This window comes from Podarcis erhardii, assembly GCF_964252035.2.
Source record: "Podarcis erhardii genome assembly, chromosome: 1".
Taxonomy (NCBI): domain Eukaryota; kingdom Metazoa; phylum Chordata; class Lepidosauria; order Squamata; family Lacertidae; genus Podarcis; species Podarcis erhardii.
Genome location: NC_138497.1, coordinates 95,349,667 through 95,362,692, shown reverse-complemented (window position 1 = coordinate 95,362,692; position 13,026 = coordinate 95,349,667). Strand labels below are relative to the sequence as shown.

Below are 13,026 nucleotides of genomic sequence, written 5' to 3'. Positions count from 1 at the left end.
GGCCCCCTCTCTTCTGATTGGCCGCGCGAGCTGGGCTGATTCGTGAAATAGAGACTTTGGGGCAAGAAGCTGCAACGGGCACAGTTCAGCCTTTTGTTGCATCGGGAGGAGGTCGCTGCGCGCGTCTGCAACCATGGCACAGGTAAACCCCCTTCCTTAACGAAAGGGCGCTCTTCCAAGACACCCACCCACCCCTTTGCAGGTGCGGCAAGTCTGCTGCTCTTTCGCTAGGCTTTTCTCAGTGTCGGTGTCGCTTTTCTTCGCAGTGTACGCGCCTCTGTTGAGGTCTTGTTCCTGCTTTCTTTCTAGTTGGAAGTGTGTCTTCCGCACTTCTCCCTCTGGCCGCTGCCTAATAAGTTTCTGTTTTACTGTATGTTGCTCCGGCACGCACCCACACAAACCCCACCCCGCAATATAGGCGGCCCGGAATGAGGTGGGGGGGGTGTCTCTCTCTTTCCTCGGGGAGGAGGAGAAATGAAGCGCCCTTGTTCTCCCATTGCAGAGCACGCGCTTGTGCCTTGGTAGGCAGTCCTAAGTTCTCCAGGGGCTTATTCCTCTGCAAAGTTGCGGCCAACTATTAAAAGTAGGTCGCTGCTTCTGAAATAATAGCCAGTGATCATTATAAAACCACAAATGTGAAGCGTGTACTAGCCAGGTAAATTCTTCCAAAGCCGTTACTTTGTATCTTCAGTCATGGTGGTTGAAACTTTTCAGAAGCCAGATTTTCAAGATTTTGCACAGTGGGTCAGCAGTCCTTGTGCATAATAGCTTGAAGCTGAGTTCTTGTTTAGAATTGCTAATACTGTACAGGCAGCCTTTTCTTCTCTCTCTCTCTCTCTCCCCCCCCCCCCCCAATCTGGAACTGGCACTTTTGCCTAACTGATCTAGTGGTTGAAGGATGGGTGATAAAACCTCCGTTTTTATGGTATGCGAGGCTCTTGTGTGAAAGGATTCCTTAGCATGCTGACTGTGGATGCAACAAGAGAATTTACGAAGTTGGGCCTGGGAAAAAGCATGCAAATGCAGCTGGAGATAATGGCCCCATGTGGCTTCCGCTGCCAAGGGCACGAGCAGCAGCACTTGGTGGCGTGTGCAATGTCTTGGTGAAAGTGGCTTGCAGGAACTTGAACTTGAAAAGAAATTGGGCAACATCGGAGGCAGCCCTCGTAAGTCGGGCTGGAACAGCTTTTCTGCCAAATGTTAGTAAAGCAACTCATTTTGCAACCTTCCACCCTCAGGATAATTATCAAGCTTCAAATCTCCACACTGTTTGCCCAACTAAATTCCCACACCTTGAATCCTATGCATGCTTGTCTGGGAGCAAGTCCAACTAACCTGGTGGGACTTATTTCAAAGTAAACATGTAAAGGACTGTACCACAGTTCATGAAGCTCTAAAACGTTTGGTGCTAAAATTTATTCTGATTTAGATGAATTATGTTTGCCTACATTAAGTGTACTGAACAGCAGTAAATCCTTTAATTTGAATCCATATTTGAAATAGGCAGAGTTTGAAAAAGCTGCAGAAGAAGTCAAGAAGCTGAAGACCCAACCAACAGATCAAGAAATGCTGGATATCTACAGCCATTACAAGCAGGCCACAGTTGGAGATGTAAATACAGGTATGAGTTAACTTCATACCACATTCAAATCCATGCTTAGGGATTGGTCATTGAGCAATTCTTTTATCCTAATCTATTGAGTTATTTCATTGAGAACTATAAACTACTATATGCTGAAAGGTAACGGAACTTACACCAGGTAGGTAAAGATCCTATATGCTGTGTGTCCAAATGAGCACTGTAAGTTAAATGTGGGTATATTAACTGTATGCAACACTTGATAGTAAATGTGCTCCCTCAACACAGAGCTCCTTAAATGCCCGGGGCAGCCTTTCAACGAGATCAACTTGCCTTTCATTTCAGACTTGCTCATTTGCTTGAAAGCAACTTGCAATTTACTTAGCTGCTTATAACCTCTTTCAAAATCTGCTTCATACCATAAATAGTTAAAAGCATCAGTTGCTACTGCTTGCATACATAGCATGGAGTCCTGCGATGTGCATAGATTTCATACAACAGCATAGAAATAAGTGGATTTAAAAGTAATATTGCAGCAAACATAACTATAGTTTAAGGTACATCATTTCACATCAAGTCTCCCTATTGAGGTGACCATCACGGCTAACTTCTGCTACAGCAGCTCCTTTGAAATATGTAATACCTTGCATACTTCAAGGAGTGTAGCCAGATTTAGCTGATTCTTATGAAACAGTAGAAACTTTAAGTGGGATGTAACTTGCAATAGTGCCTGCAGAAATGTTCTACATTGCAAAGGCCTAGTCAGGATGAGTTGTCTGATCCTTGCAAAGATTCCATGTTCTAAGTGAAGCAATTTACCCAATCCAGTAGTTCAGGGCCTTGCTTAACTTTTTGGTGTCCTAGTCTAACTGACTCTCAAGAGCTTTGGGCTAGGAGCACTTGCAGCTCTGAAAGATACTTGCTCTGAAAGATAGCTTGCTCTGATTTGCACACAACTCAAAACAAAATGCCTTTTCTGTGAGGGTCCTTGGCATAGAACTCGTGAAACTGCTGTGAGAATGGCAACTATAAACTGTTCCAATGGAACTTGCTATAAGTTTGAGCGACTGCCTTTAGAAGCTACAACCAGATCCCCTTTACCCCTCTCCACAACCCTTGCTCAGTATTGCAGTACAACAGTTAAGCAGGATATGAATGTGTCTGCTGCTTTGGATGTGTTGCCATGTTGGCACTCCAAGTATCCTATTGGACGAGTGTTCAGAAAGTGAATTCCAAAAGAATAGGTTGGGCCACTTTTAGTTGGCTGGAGCTGAGATAGCAGACTATTGCACAGCTAGACTAGGATTCGCATAACAGCCTAGTATTACGCTTGGGTTTCATCTTTCAAGAGGAAGGTGAAACTATCAGATTCACTAGTCGAGGACAGAAGCACCCATTTGGTATCTTACAATTAAAAGCACACCTGCAGAGTCTTCATGTTGCACTGGATAGCACTGTTTGGGGCAGGGGGGTTAATATTTAGATACCCTTTGCAGGAGTATCAATAAGTAGCTGAAGTCAGGTTGGGGTGTCCTACAAGCAACTATTCAGAAGAGCCCTATAGATGCTTGGGAAGTTAAAGCCCCTCGTGCAAACACAACTTTTGTACTGATCACGAGAATGACTAGTTGCTCTTAGAGGCCATTCATGTTGCCACAGCTGGTACCCTGATCTACCAACCTACTTGGTGGTTCAGCCTACAGTGGTACCTCGGCTTAAGAACTTTTCATTCTGGAGGTCCACTCTTAACCTGAAACTGTTCTTAACCTGAAGCACCACTTTAGCTTATGGGGCCTCCCTCTGCCGCTGCGTGATTTCTGTCCTCATCCTGAAACAAAGTTCTTAAACCGAGCTACTATTTCTGGGTTAGCAGAGTCTGTAACCTGAAGCATCTGTAACCTGAAGTACTACTGTATTGGGTAACTCCGAATGCAGGGAAGTTAGCTGAAAAGGGAGTCCAGTTTCAGTACGTAAAACTGGATGGAAAGTCTAGGCATAATTCTGCTGTTTCTGTTGCTTGTGTGTGTTTTGGAGGATGGGAAGGGGAGAGAGGCTTGGTAGATGAATAAAGGATAGCATACTGGTTCTTGATAATAGGACCAACCAGAAGACTGACATGAGTGCCCTTGTTTTATTTTGCAACAGTGTGATTACAGATGCACATGCTGCAGGAGGGAGATCTGAAACACTTGGCTAATTGCCTCCGCTTCCAGTGCCAGCAGTGCAAGGGTCAGGCAGTAGCTTAGCTTCCCTCTGGGATGACAGTGCCAACTAGAGCTAAAGGTCACCCAGTACCTTGCAAGCAGCTGCTTTTCATGAATAGCCCCTTTGCCAATCCTGGAGTAAAAATGATAGGGCTGTGTTTGCATGCAATTCATTCTGAAATGCTAATCATAGAACTTGAGCACAATACATTCGTTTATGTATGCCCCACCCCTCTCCAGCCACTCCTAAAGCACAGGCATGGAAAGTAGGTCAAAAGGCAATATTTGACCATCCTGGGCCTTCAGGCAAGTCCTTCTAAAAGAGCAGTCAAATATGGACAAACCTACTACACCAAATGCTGGTGTTCAGTAGATTGCCAAGGAAACAAAGGCTGCTCTGGTACGGTAGCCACTACACTAGGCCAAGGCACAAATGGTTAACTGTTACAAATGGTTAACTGGAAGCCAGATGAGCAGTTGCTGGCTCAGAGTTCATTCGATCCTTTGGAGGATGCTGTCTCTTTTCATACAGGGTGGCTGTATAAAGATTACTGGAAATATATGTGAACTTATTCAGATGCTTGAGGTTCACTATATAAATGCAAAATAACATGGTACGATGGGGATTGTGATCGGTTACCAAAAAAACAGAATCGCTTGGAGCCAAAAGGAAGAGGCCGTCTGTTCCTGGTGAACATTTCCGCAATGGAATCTGCCCCTGTATCTCTGTGTACCATAGAGTAGCTAGTTGGGTAGATCAGAGAAGAGAGTGCCAGAATATTGTCTTCCTTATTGCTGAAAAGGATCCTCCTTGTAGATGGAAGTGGAACAACCAATATGGCAGCAGTGGTCCCAAAGTGAGCACCAAGTAACTACCAGAGCTTGCTCCTGAGATGTTCTGTGCATTTTCTGTCCCAGTGAATGGTTGTCTTAAGTGTCCTTGGATATATATATATAGAGAGAGAGAGAAATCTATCTTTTCGGATCTTTTTCATTTCCAAATGGAATATTGCAACACATATGGCATGCAGTTTGCATGAAAATGTAGGGTGATTCCCTAATGTCAAACCACAGGGCATTGCACCCTGCATGAGATTGAGCAAGTTGTCTACCATTAAAATTAGTTGTGAATTGATGAGTCAGTTTCTGATAGGTGCAGCCAGTATGGGCATATTTATCTTAACATCTAGGCTGCCTAACCTGGCAACACAGGCTTCCTGCCTTATGGAAGAACAAATATGCAGGCACTTCTGTTGATGTGTTAGTGAGTTGAGTTAGATGATTCAAAGGAAACTTGCTCATCTTGGTTCAGGGGGCTCCATTGTAGGCAATACGGTGCTTATTTTGCCGTCTCTCCAGCACTTGGTTATCCTGGATCCGAGAATATGGGTTGGCTTTTAGGTTGCACATTAAACCATGTATGCGAAATCATTTTGAACAATGATTAGTAAATACCCTTCATCCAGGAACAAACATGCCATGTTGACTGAATAGTCCTTGGATTAAAGCTGTCCTTCAAAAGTTGAGAGGCGGCAACTTTGCTATCATTAGCAACTCTTCAAGGGAGTACCTCTAGATTGGATATCAACTTTAGAAAAACAGCTAGAATCAGCACACAGCAAAATGTGATCTATCCTAATGGAAACTCAGAGTTAACAAACAACTTACTATACAATGGACAAAAATATGCAGGAAGTAAATATTTGGCAGGCTTAAAGCTTTTTAACAAGCAGGACTAAACTTCTGTTTCTAGGCTGCAAAAAACAAACAAAAATAATAAGTAACAAAGGGATGCCAAAATCTATACCCCAACCATGCTGTTGCCTCTTAAATCTAAATGGGAAGCTTAAGATAAATAAGACACTGACTGGTCAGGATCGTGATCATCTTTATTTTTAAGAAGTTGCACCTGCAAGTTCATGCAGTTTGACTTTGTTTGTATACCCAAAGTGATCTCTTGTACTGTGGGGGAAAAGCAAGGCTGTTTCATTACTATGTTAAAATGTCACTGTTTCAGACCGTCCTGGGATGCTTGATTTCAAAGGGAAGGCCAAGTGGGACGCCTGGAATTCCTTGAAAGGTAAGCCTTAAGTGTAACAGCAAATACAACTCAATTGCTATCAAATCATTGGGATGGCTGACTGAACTTAATCTCACCCATAGATCAACATTACTTGCCTTAACTCTAGCAGTTCATTCCTTCAGCTTTATGGCCTTCCTTTAAGCCCTTAGTTTCAGTGTCGCAAAAGCTGGCTATACTGCAGCCGTTTCATGTTTCCACATGTGCACAGATGTGCTGGTGTCAATGGATGCAGTGAGGGAGGTGGGGGTGAATCTGTGTTGAAACTCCTCCTAGCAGGCTGTTCTAGCACCTTCAGAATTGCCAAGAGTCTTCATTCATAGATTCGCAGCTCTGCACCTGAGAAGCTAGGAGATTCCTTCGGCCAAAATGCATAACTTGTAAGATGTACATGGGAGTCCAGGTTGTTTGTTGCTTTCCTTTCCCCATCTTGTCCATTTTAAGGGATCATGATCTCTACCACTTAATCCAGTTACAACATACAGATGGGCCATCTTTTAGACTGAATTGACTGTTCGTGTTCACAGGCCGCTGAAGTAAAGGTTAACCTACCATACGGTTACATAACAAATGGGCACAGAGGAGTCCATTCTTAGGTGGCATGGGTGAGGGAGGGAGGCTGATTACCATAGATCTAGCATGGATTGAACACTACTTCATGTTTTACCTCTGCTTTTTCTTTCAGGAATGTCCAAAGAAGATGCAATGAAAGCATATATTAAAAAAGTGGAAGAGCTGAAGGAAAAATATGGAATGCAATAAACCCCTTTCCTGCATGCCTTAAAATGGAATCATGCCTTACTCTACTAACTTAAACTGTGTTACACAGTATGGCAGTGCCAAGACTTGATGCCACTTTCTATAATTAATAGCTGTGTAAATTTACTTCTAATGGTTTGTATAATAAACACTATCAAAGTCACTTGTTGGTAGTCTCATGGATCTCGTGTATCAGGAGGAGTCCATTACTGTGCATGGTACCTGCTCAAGTTACATAGAAGACCACTAGTATAGAGGCTGGCCTCTGTCTGGCTCTCCAGCAAGGATGGTAGGATACCGTTGAAATATCTGAAGCCAGCCACAGACTGCTTTTAGCTGGAGTCCCATGGTACTTCCTCTCTTTGTCCCTTGGCCAGTCATTAAGAGCTGCTCAAGTGCTTCCAGTGTTGGGGCAGACATTGCTTCACAATTCCAAGTCTCTTGCCCATCTCATGCGTGAACAAACAGTGGGACACTCCACTGGTCAGAAAAGTGGCAAGTTCAAACCACAAAGGCTAAGGAGCCTTGTTCTTGATGTAAGATTGGAAGTGCATTGCAAATATTGTCTGTATGCAGCTTATAAAACTTGTAGGTGCCAAGCAGAATGATGCCGCACTTACTGTAGTTGAACAATGCAGCCAGTGTGGGGCACACCTTCAATAAAAAGGTAAAGGACCCCTGACAGTTAAGTCTAGTCGCAGACGACTCTCGGGTTGCAGCTCTCATCTCCCTTTACAAGCTGAGGGAGCTGACATTTGTCCGCAGACAGCTTTTCCGGGTCATGTGGCCAGCATGACTAAGCTGCTTCTGGCGCAGCGGAACACCCGAAACCAGAGCAGCGCATGGAAACTCCATTTACCTTCCCGCCGGAGCAGTACTTATTTATCTACTTGACTTTTTGGCATGCTTTCGAACTGCTAGGTTGGCAGGAGCTGGGACCGAGCAACAGTAGCTCACCCCGTCCCAGGGATTCGAACCGCCAGCCTTCTGATCAGCAAGCCCAAGAGGCTCAGTGGTTTAGACCACAGCGCCACACACATCCCTACACCTTCAATAGCAGCTGTACAAATAATGTTGTGTAAAGCACTGGAGGGGAATTCAACAACGCATGATTTGAAACGTGTCACCTGCACGAGCATTTCAGTTTTGTAGAATCACGGAATTGTAAGGGACACTGATGACCATGTAGTCCAATTCCCTGCAATGCAGAAATATGAAGCTGTCAAACCTGCAACTGTGATGTTGTTAGCACCTCTCTCTAACTAGCTGGGCTATACCTATACTCTCTCCAAGCCCCCCATAGCTGGTTTCAAGAGGAGCATCAGGAAAACCCATATTGTGAGAGCCCTTGTGCAGTGCTTCTGATTATGAAATGCATTAGGCATATTCCCCTCAAGTTGTTTGGAAAATAATAGGAGTGATATCAAGCTGCTTCATACCTGGAGTTAGACCCACTGAAATAAATGGGCTGATGTTGTTAGATTGCATTGGCTTCAGGGAGTCTGCTCTGAGCAGCACTTGACATTGGATGTTGCCCTATGATCTAGCTTCAAATAGCAAAGATGACCCTTCAGTACAGGATGGGGGAAGCCAGCTTAATCCCTTGGATGCAGGCATAGCCTTCGAAAACTGCCTATTCACAGGCGGTCTTGGACTGTGTGTCACCTTAAAAGCTTAGTATCTTCTGCAGGTTTCATTCAAACGAAGTACCAGCACAAGGGACCCCAGGACAAGCAGTGAAATGGTGTAAATGTGTTTTTTGACAGAGCAGAGCCATGGCCCTGAGACATGGCAGCCTGTATTGTATTGGACAGGGCCGGATTTAGGTTTGATGAGGCCCTAAGCTACCGAAGGTAATGGGGCCCTTTATATGTCCAGCTGCCCTTTGTCAACAACAAATTGTCACTGTTTTTTGTGTTGAATATATGCTATATGGTAATTTATGGACCCAATAGGTATCTAAAGCCATTTGCAAATAACAAATAGGAGCCTACACAACACAAAACACGGTTGCTGTATGTAGGTTTTATTTTATTTGTTTTTTATCTTATATTTTGGAAATGTACATCCAGCGTTCTTTTCCTTTAAATTTTATAGGGGCCCCCAAGAGAGTGGGGCCCTAAGCTATAGCTTCTTTAGCTTATACGTAAATCCGGCACAATTGGGAAGATTCCGAAATCCTACTGTGGGCAACAGTCTAGGTGATGGTTCTAGTCTAGGACGATGACGTGTTCCCCACTGCAAATACCTATACAGTGGCACCTTGGTTCTCAAGGAACTTGGAACCCAAACACTGCAAATCCGGAACTAAGTGTTCCGGTTTGTGAACTTTTTTCGGAAGACGAACATGCTCTGTTTTGAGTGCCACACTTCCGTTTTGTGTGTTACACTGAGGTCTTGTCTGTTTTTGCTATTTATTTTGCATTTTTGTGGCTCTTTTTGTTTTGTTTCTGTGACTGTGTGGAACCCAATTCAGCTACAGTACATTGTTTATTGCTTTCATTTTATAGATCAGTGGTCTCATTAGATAGTAAAATTCATGTTAAATTGCTGTTTTAGGGGTTGTTTTTAAAAGGCTGGAGTGGATTAATCCATTTTGCATTACTATCCATGGGAAAGCGCACCTTGGTTTTGGAATGCTTAGGTTTGGAACGGACTTCCAGAACGGATTCATTTTGAGAACCAAGGTACCACTGTAGAAGCAAATTGGGACATAACTCAAAGATGAGATGTAAAGCCTATCCTGGTCACCAGATGGAGCCAAATACCTCTTAATGTAGGCGATTCAAATGCACTTGCCTACTCTTGGCAACTAAAGTTCTTAACTGCAAATACTGTTTTGTAAAGGTTATTCAAGCAGTATCTGTTACAATATTCAATTGGAAGGATTAAGTAGAATCTTTTCACTCCTAAAGCTAGTGTGTGCTGCTCAAAAACCTTGCTAGTTCAGCTCAGATTTGTTTTATCTGTTTGGAGGTAGCCAAAAGAACCTGAAGCTTAGTGGAATCAAGAGGAAAGAATTAAGTCTGGCAGGCTTCGTACAGGAGCAGGTAAGAAAGCCTAAGCTGGATCATATCAGAGTAGACTTGGAATTCCATGATGCCTGTTAACACTGAATGCTGACTCTCCTTGAGTAGTTGCTGGGACCAAAAGAAGTTCCCAGGGCCTGAGAGCTCCACAGGTACCATATTTTTTGTTCTATAAGACTCACTTTTTCCCTCCTAAAAAGTAAGGGGAAATGTGTGTGCGTCTTATGAAGCGAATGCAGGCTGTGCAGCTATCCCAGAAGCCAGAACAGCAAGAGGGATTGCTGCTTTCACTGCGCAGCGATCCCTCTTGTTGTTCTGGCTTCTGAGATTCAGAATATTTTTTTTTCTTGTTTTCCTCCTCCAAAAACTAGGTGCGTCTTGTGGTCTGGTGCGCCTTATAGAGTGAAAAATATGGTAAAATGAGCAGAAGTGTGCCACTTGGACCAAGCCTTTCCAGTTAAAAGATATAAAAAATATATCCTGTGAGAAGGCTAAGCTACATACACAAATGATGTTTGGCTATGTGTTGTTTTCCTCATGCATGTGTGTGTTATGTGCTTCAGAAGACAAGTACAGTCAGTCATACCTTGGTTCTCAAACGGAATGCTTCCAGAAGTCTGTTCGACTTCTGAAAACGTTCGAAAACCAAGGCGCGGGCTTCCAATTGGCTGCAGGAGCTTCCTGCACTCAATTGGAAGCCGCAGAAGCCGCGTCGGACATTAGACTTCCAAAACAAGTTCACAAAACTTCACTCACTTCTGGGTTTGCGGCGTTCAGGAGCCAAAACATTCGAGTCATGAGGCGTTCAAGAACCAAGGTACGACTGTACAGGGGTTGGGTCTTTTTTTCCTTCCTAAAAAATGCTGTTCTCCATCTCAGGTGTTTAAGATTTCTCCTATGGAAGAAAATATATAGTGCCCATATCTTTTTCCTTTGGGAGATGAGATGGAAAATAGTAGTTGTGGGTAGGTGGGCTTTTTTCAGCAAAATAAGACTGCTAGGAGGAAAGGGGAGAGTATCTTTTCCTTATCACCTACTTTTCTGAGGCTGAGTGTTGCCTTGAGAGGGGAGTCACTAGTTAGATGTGCTCAAGGATTTGTTCCTAAACAGATAAAAACTTATCTCTTGAGTGTGTGTAGGGGTCTATACCATGACACAACAGCAGCCTCTTGCCAGACATTCAAAAACAAACCCTTGCACTATTTAGACCATTGCTAGATATGTTTTGAAAATGGCCTTATTTGTGGATTTGAAGAGCTCCTGCTACAACTCTTGGAGGTTGATTAAGCTGCCACTTTGCCTGCTCAGCCTAGAAGAAAATCTGATAACTGGGCAGACTCTTGTTTTTATGGATGCATTGTAACAAAGGATGCCAATCTGAACTTTTTCTACGGTTTATTTCTGTTGATCACAGTATCACTGCAGTTGGCATAACTTCATATGAAAAGAGGCCCCCATTCTGACCCTATTACTATTTCTTAACTTAAATGTGACCTAGAAAATGTAAGTAAATATCCTGACCTAATACTTAATGGTAATGGTCAGCACACACAATCCTGTGTTACCAGAAAACGTTAATTGCCATTTCCTGTAAGAAATAATTGGGTTCAGCATAGGCAGTGCCATCTTTCTCCAAAGGTAAAGTAATGATTCAGGAAACATACAATCAACAGTCATGTCTCACTAGGGTCATGTCCTTCCAACTTCAAACTTGGTAAACAGACAGTAACTTGCAGGAATAAACAATAGTACAATGAATAAATGAGGTATAACAGTCAGGAAAGTCAGGAAGATCCTGCCTCTCTCCAGAGAGTTATGTTGGTCCAAAATTATACTTAAACCCCATATTTAAGTTGGTTGGGATTCTGGGAAGTTTACAACATTAGGGACCTACTTTTCACACCACAATCTCAACGATAAACTCTGCAGCTTTGTTGGACCACAGATCAAGAAACAGGTGAGAGACACTGTAGCTGTGCTGCTATAGAATATTAACAGAGGGAGCTTGGCACACAAGGCACAGATCTTTGGTTCTGATTGCTTCAAGACAAATACATGTGTCCCCCCCCCCTTTTTTTTCCCGAGTGGATACTACAGCAAATCATATCCACTCTAGGCTTTTAGATAGATAAGGATCCTGGGGGATCATTTCACCTTTATGATCAAGGTAGGTACTACATGATTTGCTGCCTATTATTATTATTATTATTATTATTATTATTATTATTATTATATTTATTATTAGTGCTTTTTACTGGGGGGACGCATATCCCTAAACATTTTGTGAATCTAAGTTTGGTCTCACTGAGGGGCGGTATTTCAATATGAGTAGGAAAATGAGAGTACCCCTAAACATTTTTTTAGGAAAAAATCACTGATTGATTATTTATTTATTTATTTATTTATTTAATTTCTGTATGTAAACAGGCTGCCTTAAGCAGCATCCATATGCTCTCTCCATTTTATTTCATGTAAGAAACCAATCTTTATTCCTCTGTTTTGTGAACTTCATTATTGGGTGTAAGGTTAAAGGGAGAAGCACATATTCATAAACGGAAACATACGAACTCCACCCAAAGGTCCCAAACGTCTTCAAAAGTGCGGAGAGATACGCATGGGTTCACCTGTACACCTTGTATCTGCAAGTGTCTCCACTGTTGGGGAAAAATTGACTGCTGTGCAATGAATGACTTTCAGAGCTGCACATTGCAAGAGTTCTCTATAAGAGTTGAGAGCACACAATTCTAGAGCTCGCTCACAGCTGTACTGATGCCTTTAAAGCAAATTTGCCCTGGAATGTAGCTAAAACTGCTAAACACTCCAAATCTCTCTTCTCTTTCCCCTTCAACACCCTGTATCTTTTGAGCTTCAGATTATCATATCGTTTCGCAATACATTGGCTGACTAGCTTTGTTTTGCACAGAACCCCTTCCACTGGACATCCTGTTTTTCATTACAGGCTCTGCATCAAAAAAGGCCAAACTGTCTTGCAGTGTTGAAATGAGTCAACATGATGAGCCCTCCTTTCAGTCCCAGTCCTTGTAGTTGAGCAAGTTTTTCTATCATGCCTCTATTCTACACTGATATACCACTGATATAGCATGAGCCCATAACCTTATATTTATCTCATTTGTGTGTGCTATGAAAGGGCACATTCAAATATTTGTACAGTGGTACCTCAGTTTTCGAACGTCTTGGAATTCAAACATTTTGGTTTTCGAACGCCGAAAACCTGGAAGTAAATGCTTCCATTTTCAAACGCACCTTGGAAGTCGAACAGCTTCCTCTGGGTTTTTTTTTTTTTCCCCCTTTCTTTTCAATTTCCTCTATTGAATTTGCAGGCCGCCCTTTGAGCTTCAGTTTTCGAACGATTGG

General features: G+C 42.9%; 1 protein-coding gene across 1 annotated transcript; it reads left to right on the top strand.

Annotated features, from left to right (window-relative positions):
* Position 1: 1 nt before the first annotated feature.
* DBI (diazepam binding inhibitor, acyl-CoA binding protein) lies at positions 2 to 6,785 on the top strand. The gene is made up of 4 exons (XM_081874165.1): positions 2 to 142; positions 1,504 to 1,621; positions 5,801 to 5,863; positions 6,549 to 6,785. Exons 1-4 carry the CDS (start codon positions 134 to 136, stop codon positions 6,623 to 6,625), a joined length of 267 nt encoding a protein of 88 aa, XP_081730291.1. The 5' UTR covers positions 2 to 133; the 3' UTR covers positions 6,626 to 6,785.
* The last annotated feature ends 6,241 nt before the right edge of the window (positions 6,786 to 13,026 follow it).

Coding starts and splice junctions, on each gene's coding strand:
- DBI (XM_081874165.1), top strand. Junction 1,622..5,800: donor AGTTGGAGATGTAAATACAG/GTATGAGTTAAC, acceptor TCACTGTTTCAG/ACCGTCCTGGGATGCTTGAT. Junction 5,864..6,548: donor CGCCTGGAATTCCTTGAAAG/GTAAGCCTTAAG, acceptor TTTTTCTTTCAG/GAATGTCCAAAGAAGATGCA.